The sequence below is a fragment of the Vombatus ursinus genome, unplaced genomic scaffold (assembly GCF_900497805.2).
Source record: "Vombatus ursinus unplaced genomic scaffold, bare-nosed wombat genome assembly UNPS02014812.1, whole genome shotgun sequence".
NCBI lineage: Eukaryota > Metazoa > Chordata > Mammalia > Diprotodontia > Vombatidae > Vombatus > Vombatus ursinus.
Window position 1 is genome coordinate 41,834,217 of NW_020954590.1, and position 16,270 is coordinate 41,850,486.

The 16,270-nt window shown below is 37.3% G+C and overlaps 1 protein-coding gene across 1 annotated transcript in view; it reads left to right on the forward strand.

The window, feature by feature from the left end:
- The window catches only part of LOC114053684 (laminin subunit alpha-1-like), a 195,071-nt gene that overhangs the window by 121,980 nt on the left and 56,821 nt on the right, over positions 1-16,270 (forward strand). Inside the window, exons 35-41 of the mRNA XM_027876800.1 lie at positions 692-803; positions 1,277-1,439; positions 6,203-6,413; positions 6,800-6,916; positions 6,998-7,161; positions 13,443-13,578; positions 15,045-15,138. Of these exons, the coding sequence (XP_027732601.1) occupies positions 692-803; positions 1,277-1,439; positions 6,203-6,413; positions 6,800-6,916; positions 6,998-7,161; positions 13,443-13,578; positions 15,045-15,138 (997 nt within the window). The remainder of the gene's footprint in view (positions 1-691; positions 804-1,276; positions 1,440-6,202; positions 6,414-6,799; positions 6,917-6,997; positions 7,162-13,442; positions 13,579-15,044; positions 15,139-16,270) is intronic.

The following is a 16,270-nucleotide window of genomic DNA, read 5'->3' on the forward strand; positions in this document are numbered from 1 at the left end:
ATTAATTAGTCAAATTAATTAGTTAAATATTTTGATTCATTGGTTAATTAATTAGTTAAAGAGTTAAAATTAAGTTATTTGTAAGGAAGTATACCAACCCCTAGGTGGATCAGGGAAGATTTCATACAGGAAGTGGAAAGGCACAAAAAGGGGATGTATGAGTTAAAAATAGAAGGACAGTTTTGTTGTATTACAGAGTGTAGAAGGGGGAGTAATTATGAAAGGCATTACAGGTTAAACAGAGGAGTTTATATTTCGTCCTAGAGGCAATAGGCAGCCACTGGAGATGACTGAGTAAAATGACATAATTGTATCTGTGTTTAAGGAGAAATATTTTGATAGCATTGTATGGGATGGACTGAGTCAGGGAGACCATTTAGGACGCTGTTATAATAATCTAGTTGAGAGATGATGGGGGCCCCTTACTATTTAAGAAGAGAAATAAATTGGTCAAATGCAAGAGAAATGGTGGAGGTTGAAATAGCAATATTTGGCAACTAAACGGATATGTGGGGTGAGGGAGAATTGAGGGGTTGAGGATGATGTCAAGGTTACAAACCTGGGAGAAGGATGATAATGCCTCGAATAGAAATAGTGGAATTTGGTAGGGTGAGAGATGTAAGGTGTTATTTTCATTTTTTAAATGAAAGTTTGTCAATTATTTTTTACCATGATTTTATTTTTTTATCAGCTCACTCAGGTATTAGAGAGTAGCCAGCATTTAAATATCATCACAGAAAGAATGCTGAAGAAGAGTCAAGATTTAGCTACATTTATTGAGAAACTGAGGACTAATGTAAAAGGTAGTGTGCATAATATTTAATTTTGGAGAATATGCCTGGTTTGAAAAATGTATTTTATTGTATCTCAGAGTAGCTGTGAGAAACAAAAATTTCGCTGTACTCCCAACCTCATTCATATTTTTGATAACATCCTACTAAGAATGTCACTTTTTGTTTTGTTTAAACTTGACACCGTGATTTAGCCAAAATATTAAAACTTTCTGAGTCACTTCTCAATTTAGAAATCTAAGCTATCATGTTATTTTTTGCCCTTCTGGGAATATTTTAATTCTCTGTATTAATGAGTACAGGACAAAGATACAAGGAATTGTATTATATCAAAATGAGGCATTAGGGGGCAAAAGTGAGCTAAACATATTTGAATGAGGAATATGGTTACTAGAAATAGCGCGATCAGAAATACAGGTAGTTCTAGTGATCTTCCCATACTGTTGTCAATGACTTATTAACAGCTCGATTCATTTCCTTTATAGTCATTGTTGAAGAAACAGCTGCCCTAAATGAGACTTGGAGCATCAATCAGCAGCTGCCCAATGCTACTCTGCAAAATATACAAGAGGACATTGCATCCATGCTGGAAGTATTACATAAAAGGAATCTCATGCAATTACACCAAAATTCTACTACTGAGCTCAAGTAAGTCTCAAATGTAATTTAGAATCCAAGTAATCATATTTGTTTGTTGGGGCTAAAAAAAACCCCACTATGGTGGCATTAAAGGAAATGTAATGTGCAGAGTCAGGAAAATCATAGTCTGACAGGATGCTGCCTTCACTGGTTCATATCTATACTACAGTTATACCTTCCACATCACAGCTATTAGGGGCATAGTGCCCCCATGATCTGAAAAATGCATGTAAAATTTTTTTGGTCTTCCTTTCATATCAGAGCAGAAGTATGATTTTTTTTCTTTTTCTTTCTCTTTTTTGAGGTGTTTATGGTACCTTATTTGGTACTGAAAATTAAATTTGGGTTAAGTATTTGGTGAAAGTCATACGTTATGCATTTCTTAGTTTCTATACTTTTTCTGTGTTGTCTGCTGGCCTTCGTGTGTCAGTAGCTTCCACAAAACTCTAGAAAAATTCCCATTTATATTAATTTCTTATGCTGACCCTCACTATATTGAAACCTCAATGGAGAAAGCTGTGGTGTGGAGGCGATCACTATAGTTTCTTTAGTTCTAGACCCTGTGATTTAGAAATTGACAAGCTGGAGTGCCGTCAGAAGGGGTCACCCAGGATAACCGGAGGACTCAAAAACACACCTTCCAACACTCAATTTCAGGAAGTTCTAATGGTTTTCCTGGAGAAGAGAAGACTTAGGAAGGACACAATTGTCATCTTCAAATTTTTAAAAAGTTGTCCTAAGGAAGAAACATTATCCTTCTTCTGCTTGGTTCTGAAGGACAGAATTAAACTCCAGTAAATTAACTTCCAGTACAGGAAGATAGCTTTGCATTACTCATTAAAAAAAAACCTAGCCATTCCAATTCCAAATAATTTGAATTATCCTGTAATGAATGGGCTGCCTTGTAGGGTAGTGAGTTCCCCATGACTGAATCTTACATCAGAGTCTGGATGAGTACTTATCCAGGGATGGTTGGTTGTATTATGTGACCAGTGAGGTTCCTCTGAATGCTGAATTGTGTAATGTAGAATGTACTTTGTGGGTAGGAGCTGTTTTTATTTGGTCTTTTATCTCCAGAACCAAACACAAGTTCTTTCATAAAGTAGGCACTTAATACTTACTGAATTGAGTTGAATTAAATATTAGAGAAAAACAAAAACAAAAATGAAATAGTCCATACCTTCAAGTAGCTCATGTTTTCCTTGAGGGATATAACATAGATCATGACTTTTGAGCAAATGAAACGTTAGAGGTTATCTCTTCCAAACCTCTCCCTTTAGAAATAAGAAAACTAGGATCCAGAATGGCTCAATGATTTGTACGTGGTCTCATGGGTAATAAGTAACAGAGACACAATTCTACCCAAGTCATCCGATTCCCCGTTCATCTCTTTCTCTACTTCACCACTCTACTGCCACAGACAAGTAATCATAAGGTAATTTTGAGGAAGCAGAGAATGTTAATAACTGGGAAGGAGATCAGGCAGGCTTCAGGAAGAGGTAGCAGCTTGAGGGAAGATAATAATTTTTTTGAGGCCAAAGGTGAAGAAAGAACGTGTTCTGGGTGGGGGCTTCTAAAAGGTATGGAGGCAAAAGATGGAATGTTGAGTTCTTTCAGAGCTAAGTTTAACAGCTAGAGGGACTAGACACCGTCCTCATCCTATTTGACAGGAAAGTTCTACAGCTAGAGATTCTCACGGTCACCCTGCTGGTTATGTGCTTCCACCCAAATGTTTAGATATGCTGAGGAAGTGTGGTGCCTTTCATGATTTGCAAAGAATGAACGACCTTCAACCCCTCAGTTCTACTTCCCTCTCTGGTGTTAGTACTGACACTATTTCATTTTTTTTGATGAATAAAAATCACTCTGGGGCCTCGCTTTTAGAAAACCCTATTTTCTCCATGAATTTCTTGTATTTCATAGAGCCCCAATCATGTGACCTCAGCATAATGGAAATGGATGCCCTCAAAGCCAACAAACATGTTTTTATCACAGATGGTACTTTGTTTTAGGCATAGAATCAATAAAAATACACAATTTATTTGCAGTAACAATGCATAATAAAATATTGCAGCCACACAACCTTTCCTGGACTGTGTCAGTCCGCAGATGGCATATAAATTGTTCTGAACACAGGAATACTAAGGAAGACAGTTTAACTCCTTAGGGTACTGTTCCTCTAATGGGCAAAAGAATGCAGACAGTATTGGTCAGTTCCCAAATGTTGTTCATCTCAAACATCCAATAAGACTGGTCCCTAACTGAAGATTCATGAACCTCTGGATCTAAATTTTTGAGAACAGGGCATAAACTCCTAGAGGTCAGTGCTTTTACTAGCCTCAATTGACTTCCTACTGGCTGGAAACTCTGACTGATTCTCTCTTTTTAGCTAGTTCATTTTAGAACAGGTTGAGTGAAAACAGTGGAAAGTCAGAGAAAGAAGCTGTATTGCCCTTTCCTCCTCTGTTCCCTAGAAACTTCAGCTGCTTTTTCATGGTCCTGCTGTCCAACTCCTGTGTTTTACTCCCTCCCTACACATAATCCTCCTTATAACCAGACCAACTGAGCCGTGCAGAAAAGGCATTTTAGGAAGGACATTGATAAGCTAGAGAGTTTCCAGAGGAGTAAAGCCAGGATGGTGGATGACCTAGAAATCTTACCAGATTAGGATTATTTGAAAGAATTTGAGGAGAAGACTTGACTTTAATTGGACAGAGAGGACAATGACAGTTATCTCCAAGTATCTGAACAAAAAGTGATGGATAGATGTGGCAAAGGGGCAAATTTAGGCCATGTCAGGGAAAGCTTCCTAACAATTTTAACTATTCAAGAGTTGAATGGTCTACTTGGGGAGACAATGGTTCTTCTTCACTCTTGATCTTCAAGTAACCTGGAAAACCATGTGTAGAATATGTTATAGAAAGGATTTTTGTGCAGGTAGGTTTGGACCTGATGGCATGCACACTCCCTTTTGATTTTAATATTCTATAGATCCTGCCTCCAGGATTTATTCATTTATTAGCTGTGTGACCAATGACAAGTCACTTAACTTTTCTGAGCCATCTGCAAAATGGGGATAATAATACCACATGTGGTTTTATGGGGGGGGAATAGGGTAATATAAGTAAAGTGACTTGTAAACTTCACAGAAATGTGAGCTGTTAGTATTGTGATAACAAACTGAAATTTAGAAAAGAAGATCAAGATCAGTGCCACGTACTCATGACCTGTGTTACATGACATGATTACACTATGGGTTTGACAAAACTCATCTATGAATATATGTCCTCACTTGCTGCATTGTGTAAAATCCTAGAGTGACAGCTCAAAAACACCTTTGAAGTTATCTAGTTTAGGCAGAGAGACTCAGGGACTTGCCCAAGGTAACACAAATCACAAGTAACAAAGCTGGGAATTCTATTGATCATCAGGATAAGGCTAATGATGAATGATGATGTATTGAGGCCAGATGCAAGAAATATGCTTATTTCCTATACAATTTTTCAAGTGCTTCTTGGTTGTTATATTGTCTAATTAATCTTTTCAGTCAGAGTTAAAAGTCATTAAAATGTACAATAAGTGGAGTAATTATTTTCAAACTCTCTGAGTTAGAATAAGTTTTCATTGTATGTGATCCAGGTAAGCTGACACCTATAAAACCTCATGCTTTGGAGCTTTTTAATAGAACTTTTAAAACTTTTTAAAGACTCTCTCGTTAGATTGAAATATTTAGCTAAGAGGCACAATGCAGAGAGTACTGAATTTGTAATCAGAAAGACCTGAATTCAAATTCTGCCTCAGACGCTTCTGTCCCTGAGCAAGTCACCTAACATCTCAGCCTCAGTTTCCTTATCTATAAAATGGGGATAATAACAATACTTGCCTTACAGGGTTGTTATAAGGATTAAATGAGATAATATTTGTAAAGTGCTTTGAAAATGTTAAAGCTTTACATAAATTCATTATTAACAAGGTATATTCTACCACTGTGAGAGATTGCTATGTAGAGAGTTTATCATGTTTTCTATCTGAAAGTTCAAAGTGACTTAAATAAAGAGTTGATTTTTTTTCAGGGAGTAGAAACTTTTTTGCTTTCCTATAGTTCAGATATACTATATAAATGATTTTTATGTGATTTTAAGGAACTTGAAATTTTGTTTCATAGGATAAAATTCACAGTGGATTACAGAAAGTCATATTGTGTAAACATACAGCTAATTTCATATTGAATCTGAAAAATGTTCTCCTTTGTTCATGTTATTTCTATTTTCAAATGTAAAATTACAGATTCTACACCCCATCGGATTAGTATAGTTTTAGTACAGTTAGAGCAGTTTTTATTTTTTGTGTGTATCCTAAAAAACACTTATTGGGACAATTTCTTCTGATGCTATTTTAAAAAATTGTTAATGAATGGAAGTCCCGAACTTCATCACTGTTTACTGAATTTAAGGCAACTTTGCTTATCAAGACTAAAATGCAAATAAGAACGACATTCTAGGCTATCATCTTCTCCCTCAGTAATTAAGATATCTGAAAAGCTCTTTAAAAACCTGAAAGAACTACATAAATATCAGCTGTCATTATTATTAGCAAAGTTATCACCCTCCCCATTCTTAGAGAACTACCTCTTTTGCATCCTGACATCAAGAAAACCTCAATAACATTTTTGTGGTTTATTTCTAGACTTTATTGTTCACGTGGAGAGACTCCTACTACCTTCTTATTAAGGCAGCCATTCACTGATCATTTGTATCATTTTCATTTATCAGAGCTGCCAAGAATTTATTGTCACGAATTCAGAAGAATTATCAGAAACCACAGCGAGATCTGAAGGAACTGAAAGAGAAAGCAAATAACCACTTTTTGGAGTATAGCAACAAGCTCCAGGAAGCACAAGCTTTAGTTAATGAAGCAGATGCCAAAACCAAAGAGACCAACCGTCTGTTGCTTATTATCACAACTAATTTAGAAGAATTAAATGTAAGTATGAGCAAGTTGTTTTAAAAACTGAGAAAACCTACTATAAAATTACATTGAGAAGTTCATAGTGAATCTGAAAATAAACCTCTTTGTATTCTCACTATGCTCAAATATAAAATTAGAGTTTAGTACACCAGTATAGAATGTGAGTGTTATTGTTTATGTCCTATGAAACAGTTAGATGCCATTAATAAAATTTGTTATGGAGCTTGGGAATAAAAGGACCTAACCTACCCAAACCCCTCAGATTTAAATGAATACACACACACATATATTAAAATTCTAAATATAATTAAATATAAATGCAAAATAGTAGCATTAAGTAAACACATCTAGGAAAAAGGTGGTTTTATGAAGTTTTTGTTAACAGCTGATTTCTTTTAAAGGATAAAAAACTGCATGTTTTGGAAAACCAAAATTTGTCATCTACGTTAATTGGGAAAGGAAAAGGACTCATAGCAGCTGTTGCTGCACTTGCAAAGGATGCCAAAAATGCTGCAGAGGTAAGTGCATATGAGAATATACTTGTATAGATATTTATGCATACATATGTGCACATTAAAAATATTCATTTATCTATATAGAAGTTAGAGCTTCATCGTGATGAGCTGCTCTTGTGGAGTGCTAAGATCAGACACCATGTGGATGAATTAGTCATGCAGATGTCTAAGAGAGGAGCCCTTGACCTTGTCTATAGGGCAGAGGATCATGCAGCTGAGCTGATGAGACTAGCAGAGGTGCTAGACAGGTAAGTCCACAGGATTATAAGGACCGGACATGCTATAAACTATTGGTTAGTTCTTAAATGCTAAGTTTATCTTTTTTTCATTTGTGTTAAATTTGGGGAAACCCTTTAATATTTAAGTCTGGCACATGTTCTGGGCTCATGCTCCCAAACCTTACCTGCATAGGTATGATCTCCAGAGCACCAGGATATTTCTTGCTCTGCTAAAGTTTCTGGTGGACCCTAAGGGTCTGGAAAGTGTCTTTCTGATGTTATTGCCCAAGAGAGTCCCCACTGGTATGCTTTAACCACCTCCCACCCCCAATGATTATTGATTGATATAAATTAGTCAGCCAAATTTTATTAGCTTTTTAGAAAGGTATATTTTTTCTTTTTCTTTTTTTCCTTTTTTGGAAAGCAGTAGAGGTTAAGTAACTTGCCCTGAGTCACACAGCTAGCGAGGCTGAATTTGAACTCGGATCCTCCTGATTCCAGGCCCTGGGTTCTATCTACTGCACCACCTGGCTGTCCCAAAAAGGTATATTTTCTAAGGTAATCAAGTGAGAACAATTGGTGTCTCCAAAAGTCTATAACACATTTTCCAATTAGTACATGCAGAGTTTGGGGGAAATGGGTTCCAGTTTAGAAAGAACATTTGGCAAAAGGGGGCAAATTACAGCTTCAGAAAATATTTTTGCTAAAGTCTTTGAGGTGGTAAAAATTCTCTGCTGGACTCCTGCTGGAACTTTTAATCTGCCTGTTCCCATCATGTCTGATCTGTCTTCCTTCCCTGATATAGACACTACTTCTAGCCAGTCCTCTCTCAGGAATTCTGCTAGGTTTCCAATTTTAAAAATCCAAATCCTCAAACCCTTGACTCTCTCTGATTCACGATGTCTTCCATGGGGCAGAAGAGGCTGAGATGCTCTCTTCCCAGCCCGTGCTTACCTCTTGCATCCCCAATTCCAACCTGCTAGCTTGTTTATGCAAGCTCCATAAGGTGTGACTCAATCCATTCAGACTTCCTGTCAGTCCACACTACTCTAACTCATCAAACGACTTTCAAAGACATTTAAATTGATCACGGACTTTTTGCATGTGGCCACATGGGTAGTGCAGTAGATAGTAGGTGCAATAGATAGAGTGCTTGGCCTAGAGTCCTTGAAGACCTGAGTTCAAATGTGACCTCAAAAACTTACTAGTTGTGTGACTGGGCTTGTGTGACACTTAACTGTAAAATGGAAATAATTATAGCATCTACCTCCCAAAGTTGTAAGAATCAAATAAAACTATATTTGTGAACCATTTGGCATAATGCTTAACACATAATAGATATTGTATAAATACTATTACTATTTTTATTATTATAAATTTATTGTAATAATAAATACCAGCTATGATTATTTTTAAATTATTATTACACATAATCTGAAGCCTGTGGCTAACTAATTCAAAAGAGATCTAGGTCTTGTTTATATCTAATGAACAGCTAAGATGTGCTCTCACCTGGACAAGGTATTAGGGTTTTAGCATCTCATCATTTACTTTAAGTGGGGTAGGATAACTATCTAGGCCAACCTCCCACCTTAGATTAGGAATGTGGTATTTCCTACTAGTTCTGATTAATCCTTAACATTATTACAAATTACTTATAGCAAATTTCTTCAAGTAGTTGATAAAAATCTTGAAGATATTACCCTCCTGCATCATCTCTACAAGCAATAACAGCTGGCATTTATCTAATGCTTTAAGATTTGTGGAACATTTTATAAATCTTATCTCAGTTTATCCTCCCAACAATCTTATGTGGTAGGTGCTGTTATTAACTCCATTTTACCATGGAAGAAACTGAGATTGAGGGAGGTGAAGTGACTTGGCCAGGGTCATATAGCTATTAAGTATCAAATGTCAGATTTGAACTCTGATCTTCCTGATTTCAAATACAGTGCTCTGACCGCTGCACCGTGTAGTTACCCCAAGTATTTATAGAACACCCCCTACATCCCCAGTACTTTTTTTTGAAGTTCTTTGAGAGGATATAAAATAAATGAAATACATTGTCCTTATCCTAAAAGAGCTTATAGTCATGCTGTAGACCCGTATGTCTTTGGGCCACTAGGAAAGCCCTCAGCCCTCCGAAATTTTAAGCTGATTCACTTAGTTAACGTTCCACTATTTTCATTAAATACTTCATGAATTTTTATTCACATTGGTTCCCTAGAAAAATGAAAATAGCCCTGAAACATAAATCTTACTAGTCATTTATGCCACATTATAATTTCCAGAGCTTATCTTGATAATAGACAGGAGATTAAGAGGTTTCCGTAGGGAAAGGAAAGGTACCAACAAGCCAGGGAAGGGCACATAAAGGAGATACTTGGGTTCCAAGAATAGACTTCATTTACCTGACAGTTTTGAATAAGGCCAGCTTAAAATTCAGTCTTTTCGTTGACACGAGACTTACACTCACAAAATTGTTAAAGAACAACATGATTGTCGATAGTATAAAATCACTTATTTATTTATGTGATGTTAACCACAGAATCAATGGAGAAAATTTGAATTTGGTGCTCCATTATTTCCTCTCTCTTTTCATCCATCCCTAAAAAAGAGGAAAATGCAAAGATAGTCTTATTGCATTTACAATCAAGTTATAGACTTGATTACTTAATGTATGAATGGTAAAGGAAATTGAACTCAAAATACAAATGATTATCATCTTGTACCTATAAATCACTGCATTTTACCAGCCAAATGGTTGCTAGTAATAAATGCTGATGTTCTTTGGGGGTGACTTGCCTCAGTAACCTTGGAAAGAAAATGAAGTGATTTACTCTGCAGGCCTAGGGGATGTGTCGATTGTCAGATTTCATTTTCTAGATAGAGAGTGGTATGAAAGTGTACCGTCCACCCATTGGAAAGTTCATAAATGAATTGTTGCCTACTGAAAATGAATTCCAACTGATTGAAATATCAACTGATAAGTCAGAAAATATCTCAAGTGAATCCCATCAAATTAGGACATGGCCTGTTGAATGAGAAGCAACTTTATATGTGCTTAGCAGAGTTGTTTGAAAATGTATGAGCTAGATAGAGAACATAGAATGGACAGTAAAATCAGTGACCTTATGCAGGGCGCATTTCTCCTCACCCTTCACTTCTTATCCATTTGTAGGCTAAAGACTTAGAACAAGATAATGAAAAATAGGGGCTCATAGAGCTGAGAGTGTTGGGCAGGAGAAGGAAGAGTTGTGGTAGAGCAGAAGGCCTTCACTCCTTTGGGTGAAGTTAGACAGAAATCATGGCTAAGCAGCTGGGATCACAAGAATTAAGGCTCCTGTCCTTCCCCCTCAGGCAACTTTTTTTTTACTTTTTTTATTAATTTATTTTGATTCATCAACAATCACTTCCATAAGTTTTGAATTTTTCTCCCCTTTCCTTCTCCCCTCCCTCCCCAAGATGGCAAGCAATCTGATATAGGCTATACATATACATTCCTATTAAACATATTTTCACATTAATGATGTTGTAAGGAAGAATTAGAACCAATAGGAGGAGCCACCAGAAAGAGGAAACAAAACAAAACAAAAGAAAAAAATAGCAAATAGTGTGCTTCGATCTGCATTCAAACTCCATAGTTCTTTCTTTGGAAATAGATAGCATTTTCCATTACGAGGCCTTTGGAGATGTCTTAGATCCTTGCATTGCTGAGAAGGGCTAAGTCTATCAATGTTAGTCATTGCACAATGTGGCTGTTACTATGTACAGTGTTCTCCTGTTTCTGCTCACTTCACTCAGCATCAATCCATACAAGTCTTTTCAGGTTTTTCTGGAGCCTGTCTGCTCATCATTTCTTATGGCACAATACTATTCCATTACATTCATATACCACAGCTTGTTCAGCCATTCCTTAATTGATGGGAATTCCTTCAATTTCCTATTCTTTGCCACCACAAAAAGCTGTTATAAATATTTTTGTACATATGAGTCCTTTTCCCATTTGTATGATCTCTCTGGGACACAGCTCAGGCAACTCTTGAAAAAAAAAGTTTAGGGGCAGCTAGGTGATGCAGTGGATAGAGTACCAGCCGTGGATTCAGGAGGACCTGAGTTCAAATCTGGCCTCAGGCGCATAATGCTTATTAGCTGTGTGACCCTGGGCAAGCCACTTAACCCTGTTGCCTAGCCCCCCCCGGAAAAAAAAGTTTAAAAGAGATAGTGGTAACACAGCAAACTTATTTTGAAAATTTATGTTGTCATTCAGTTGTTTCAGACTCTTCGTGACCCAATTTGGGGTTTTTTGGGCAAAGTGGTTTGCCATTTCCTTTTCCAGATGAAGAAACTGAGCAAATAGGGTTAAGTGACTTGCCTAGGGTCATACAGCTTTTAGGTGTCTGAAGCAAGATTTGAACTCAGGTCTTCCTGACTCTGGGCATGGTGCTCTATCCACTGCACCAACTAGCTATCCTGAAAAGTGATATGAGGAGCTTTAAAATCAAGTCAAGAAGCAATTTTAAGAGCCTAACAAGCATTATGCTAAGCAGAAGAGCGAAAACAGTCTCTGCCCTCAAGCTCATAGTCTAATGGGAAGAGGGACAGGAGAGAGCGTGTAAATGACTCTACAAACAAGATATATATGGGATAAAATGGAGATAATTACAGAGGGAAGTCACTGATATTAAGGAGTGTCAGAAAATATTTCTTGTAGAAGGTAAGATTTTAGCTGAGACTTGAAGGAAGCTAGGAAGTAAAAACATGAGGAGGGAGAGAATTCTAGGCACAAGAGATTGCCATTGTAAATGCATGGAGTCAGGAGGTAGAGATTAGTATCATTGAATTATAGAGTATGTGGATGAGGGAGTAAAGTGCAGGAAGAATGGAAAGGAGGGAAGGGGCCAGGTGGTGAAGGACTGACTTTAAAAGCCAAAAATAGAATTTTATGTTTATTTCTGAAGGATAGGGAGCCCTGGCTGTTTATTGAGTAGTGGAGTGACATGGTCAGACCTACAATTTAGGAAAATCATTTTGGCAGATGAAAGGAGCACAGCTTAGAAAGGGAAGAGACTTGAGGCATGGAGACCAATCAGGAGACTATTAAAATAGCCCAGATAGGGGCAGCTAGGTGGCGCAGTGGATAGAGCACTGACCCTGGAGTCAGGAGGACCTGAGTTCAAATCCAGCCTCAGACACATAACACTCACTAGCTGTGTGACTCTGGGCAAGTCACTTAACCCCATTGCCTAGCCAAAAAGATAAATAAAATAAAATAAAATAAAATAGTCCAGGCGTGAGGTGATGGGGGGTAGCTGGGTGGCACAGTAGATAGTGCTGAGCCTGGAGTCAGGAAGACTCATCTTCCTGAGATCAAATCTGGCCTCTAACACTTACTAGCTGTGTGTCCCTGGGCAAGTCACTTAACCCTGTTAGCCTCAGTTTCCTCATCTGCAAAGTGAGCTGTAAATGGCAAACCACTCCAGTATCTTTGCCAAGAAAACCCCAAAAGGGGTCACAAAAAGTTGAATATGACTAAAAAGACTGAACAACAAATGAGGTGACAGGGGATGCACCAAGGTGGTGGTAATGTCAGAGGAAAGAAAGGGGCATGCACATGTAAGAGATGTGTAGGTACAATTTACAGGACATGGCAATGAATCAGATAATGGGAAAGAAAGAAGGCGGAGTTAAGGATGACATTTAGTTTGTGAGCCTGGATGTTTGAGATGATGGTAGTACCCTCAACAATAATAGGAAGTTAGGAACAGGAAGGGAGGAGGTAATTAAGTGTTGGAGATAGTGAGTTTAAAATGTCTACAGGACATCCAATTCAAGATACACAACAAGAGATTGGAGATGTGAGACTGGAAGTCTGGAGAAATGTGAGAGCTGGATAGAGATCAAAGGATCATCTGCATAGAGGTCCTAATTGAATCTATGGAAACTAATTTAATACCAAGTGAAATAGCATAGAGGGAGAAAAGAAGAGGACTCAGGACAGAGCCTTGGGGGACATCCATGATTAGTGGAGTGTCCTGCATGAAGATCCAGCGAAGGAGACTGAGGAGTGGTCAGACAGGTAAGAGAACCAGGAAAGAATAGTGTCTTGAAAACTAGAGAGGAGGGAATATCTAGGAAAAGGGGGTGATTGGCAGCGTCAAAGGCTGCTCACGAAGTATAAGGATTTACAAAAGGCCATTCCAGTTGGCAATTATGAAACACTTATTTATAGTTTCTATGAGCAAATTTTGTGAGCTAATTTTATTTGCATAATATGTAGCAAGAGCTTTCTAATTTTGTTGCCTTTGCAGGGGTCTTACAGATGCAAGAGATGTTTCTCTTAATGCAACAAATGCCATCCATGCCCATTCCAGCATCCAAAGCTTGATTGAAGGTGCAGAGAAATTGGCAGTAGAAGCTCTCAGGAAAGCAGAAATTACAAACCTGGTAAGGAAGAACCATCAGCCTTTAAGGTTGCAAGTAGCTTTTGCTATTTAGGACCTTCTCTTCAGGAACATTTCACAAAATACATGATGGTTGGACTGAGAATCTCAGATTTGTGCTTGGCAATATTCTATCTCTTATAGATTCTATAGATTTATATCATCATGAAATATTTTTAACTAGCTATAGTTTAAATATGTTTATTAAAATAATAAAAATGATTAGAGAAATGATGTAACTAGCATTCATATAGGACTTTAAATTTTGCAAATCATTTTATTGTGCAGTATTATTATTCCCATTTTACAGTTGAGCAAACTGAGGCTATGAGCAGTTAAGTGACTTGCAGAGAATCACAGAGATAGTAAATATCTAAATCAGGTCTTCCTGACTTTAAATCCAAGACTCTATCCACTACACTACCTAGGTGCCTACAAAGAGAAAAGAAGTGCTTTTATACTATCTACTGTTTTCTTTCTTGTAATATGACTATTATTCCAGGCAACATTCAAATACCTTTCTTTATTCATGGCCCGATTTTGTTATTGATGACTGATTTTTCTTCATGCATTTTTAAAACACCTTCTCCCTTTATGTTCTTACTTTTGGGACAAACTAGACTGACAACATGGCATACAGCTAGGTCCTGATTAGTGTGAGTAGGTGGTGCAGTGGATGGAGCACTGGCCTTGGAGTCAGGGAAACCTGAGTTCAAATCTAGTCTCAGACACTTACTAGCTTAGTGGCCCCGGGTCGGTCACTTAATCCAGTTTGCCTTAGTTTCCTCATTTGTAAAATGCACTGGAGAAGGAAATGGTCAATTATTCCGGTATCTTTGCCAAGAAAACCCCAAATGGGGTTGCAAAGAGTAGGACACAACCGAACAACAATAATGAATCCCCTCCAAATGATCATATCTATTCAAATTTGAGCTTTTTTTTTTTGGGCTAGGCAATAGGGTTAAGTGACTTGTCCAGGGTCATACAGCTAGTAAGTGTCAAGTGTCTGAGGCTAGATTTGAACTCAGGTCCTCCTGACTCCAAGGTTGGAGCTCTATTCACTGCGTCACCTAGCTGCCCCTCAAATATGAACTATTTAGAATTATATTATGTAAAATATAATCATCAGTTCCACCCAATAGAAATATGCTATACAAATTCAAATAATGTGACCATTTCAGGGGATTCATTATTTGCACTAATCAAGACCTAGATTTGAGTCAGTGTAAAAGCCTGGTAGTTATCCTCACGAGCTATGTGAACTTGGTCATGCCATTCATATCACCTCTTTTGAGCCTCAGTTTCCTTGATTGTAAGATGAAGATAACAATATTGTACTTCCTTTCTCATGGGGCTGCTGAAGAGAAAGTATTTTTCTAACAGTAGATTTGTTTTAATAATACAATTACTTTCTCCAACAAGGAATTTGCTCACATATATTGACCACGTTAGCTTTATTCTGGTTTTCAGTCAGTGGAACCCCTTGTTTCTAATGGGAAAGAAGCTCTCCAGAGAGGTGCCAAACTTCTAAGGGAGGCCAGCAATCTGGATGGAAAAACTAAAGGTCAGTCACTTAAAATGGACCCTGCTGAGATCATTGTAAAAATGAGCAAACCTATGAATGTACTATGAAAACTGTGCTGTTGCTATTCCTCCTTCCTTCTGATGGGAGAAGGGGCCGTGCCTTTTTGACGATCCCATTTGCAAAATGTAACTGAAAAATATTAACATTTTCCATCACATTTTTCCAGTTCAAAATCAAGTAAACTCTGCTTATTAAATCACAGCACATGTATCCTTTAAACTATGCACTCACAGCTTTCTTTCCAGTCACTGTAATCCATCTTGATAATTACAGCAAACATTGAATTCTTCCAATCCTGAGCTCCTAGAGCCTTTATTACCTGTCATTCTTTTAGACATTTAATCATATGCATGGTTAGTACTTTATTGTATACTGTCCTCCACTGTTCTCTCATTGTTTCATAGGTGTAAGTATTGACTCCCCAACACTATCATAATTGAAAGTAGGGGCTTTGTTTCCTTGCTCTTTTGACCATAATAAATTGGTCCCATTTATTATTTGTTTTCCCATCTACTCTATAAAAATCAACTGAGACAATTAATACTTATTGTTGTTAATTCTACTTCCAAAGGATATTTCTCTGTACACTCTAGATAAATTTAATCACATTCAATGACTATATTTGGTTATTTTTCAATCAACAAAAATCCCTAGTTTGTGATGAAAAAAAAATAGCCCTTCAGAAAGGTTACAAATGTGTGTTCCAGTATTTCTTTTCCAGGTATTTCTTTTGGATTTCCCATAGAGCCTGACACAGTGCTAACCTAGACCCATAGTTGGTGCTCAATACACTCTTATCTGAATTGTGTAATGTTCATTTTCTCATTGTTTTTAATATCTAAAGTTTTACTCAGGGCAGCAGATCCCCTAGATAACAGACTCATATCATATGAAATCCAGGAAGCTAATATGCTTCATTTGTTATTTGTCTGAGAAATCTAACAAGTGAAAATTACTTTGTGTTCAAAGATAATTTGAAAACAAGTCATATATCAGGAGAAGCTTACCAGTTCTCATGACCTGGAATGTACTTATCACCCTGTCTTCTTTAAATGTCAACCCCCTCAGAACATTTTTCCCCCAGAAACTGGCAATGAGTCATGATAAAATC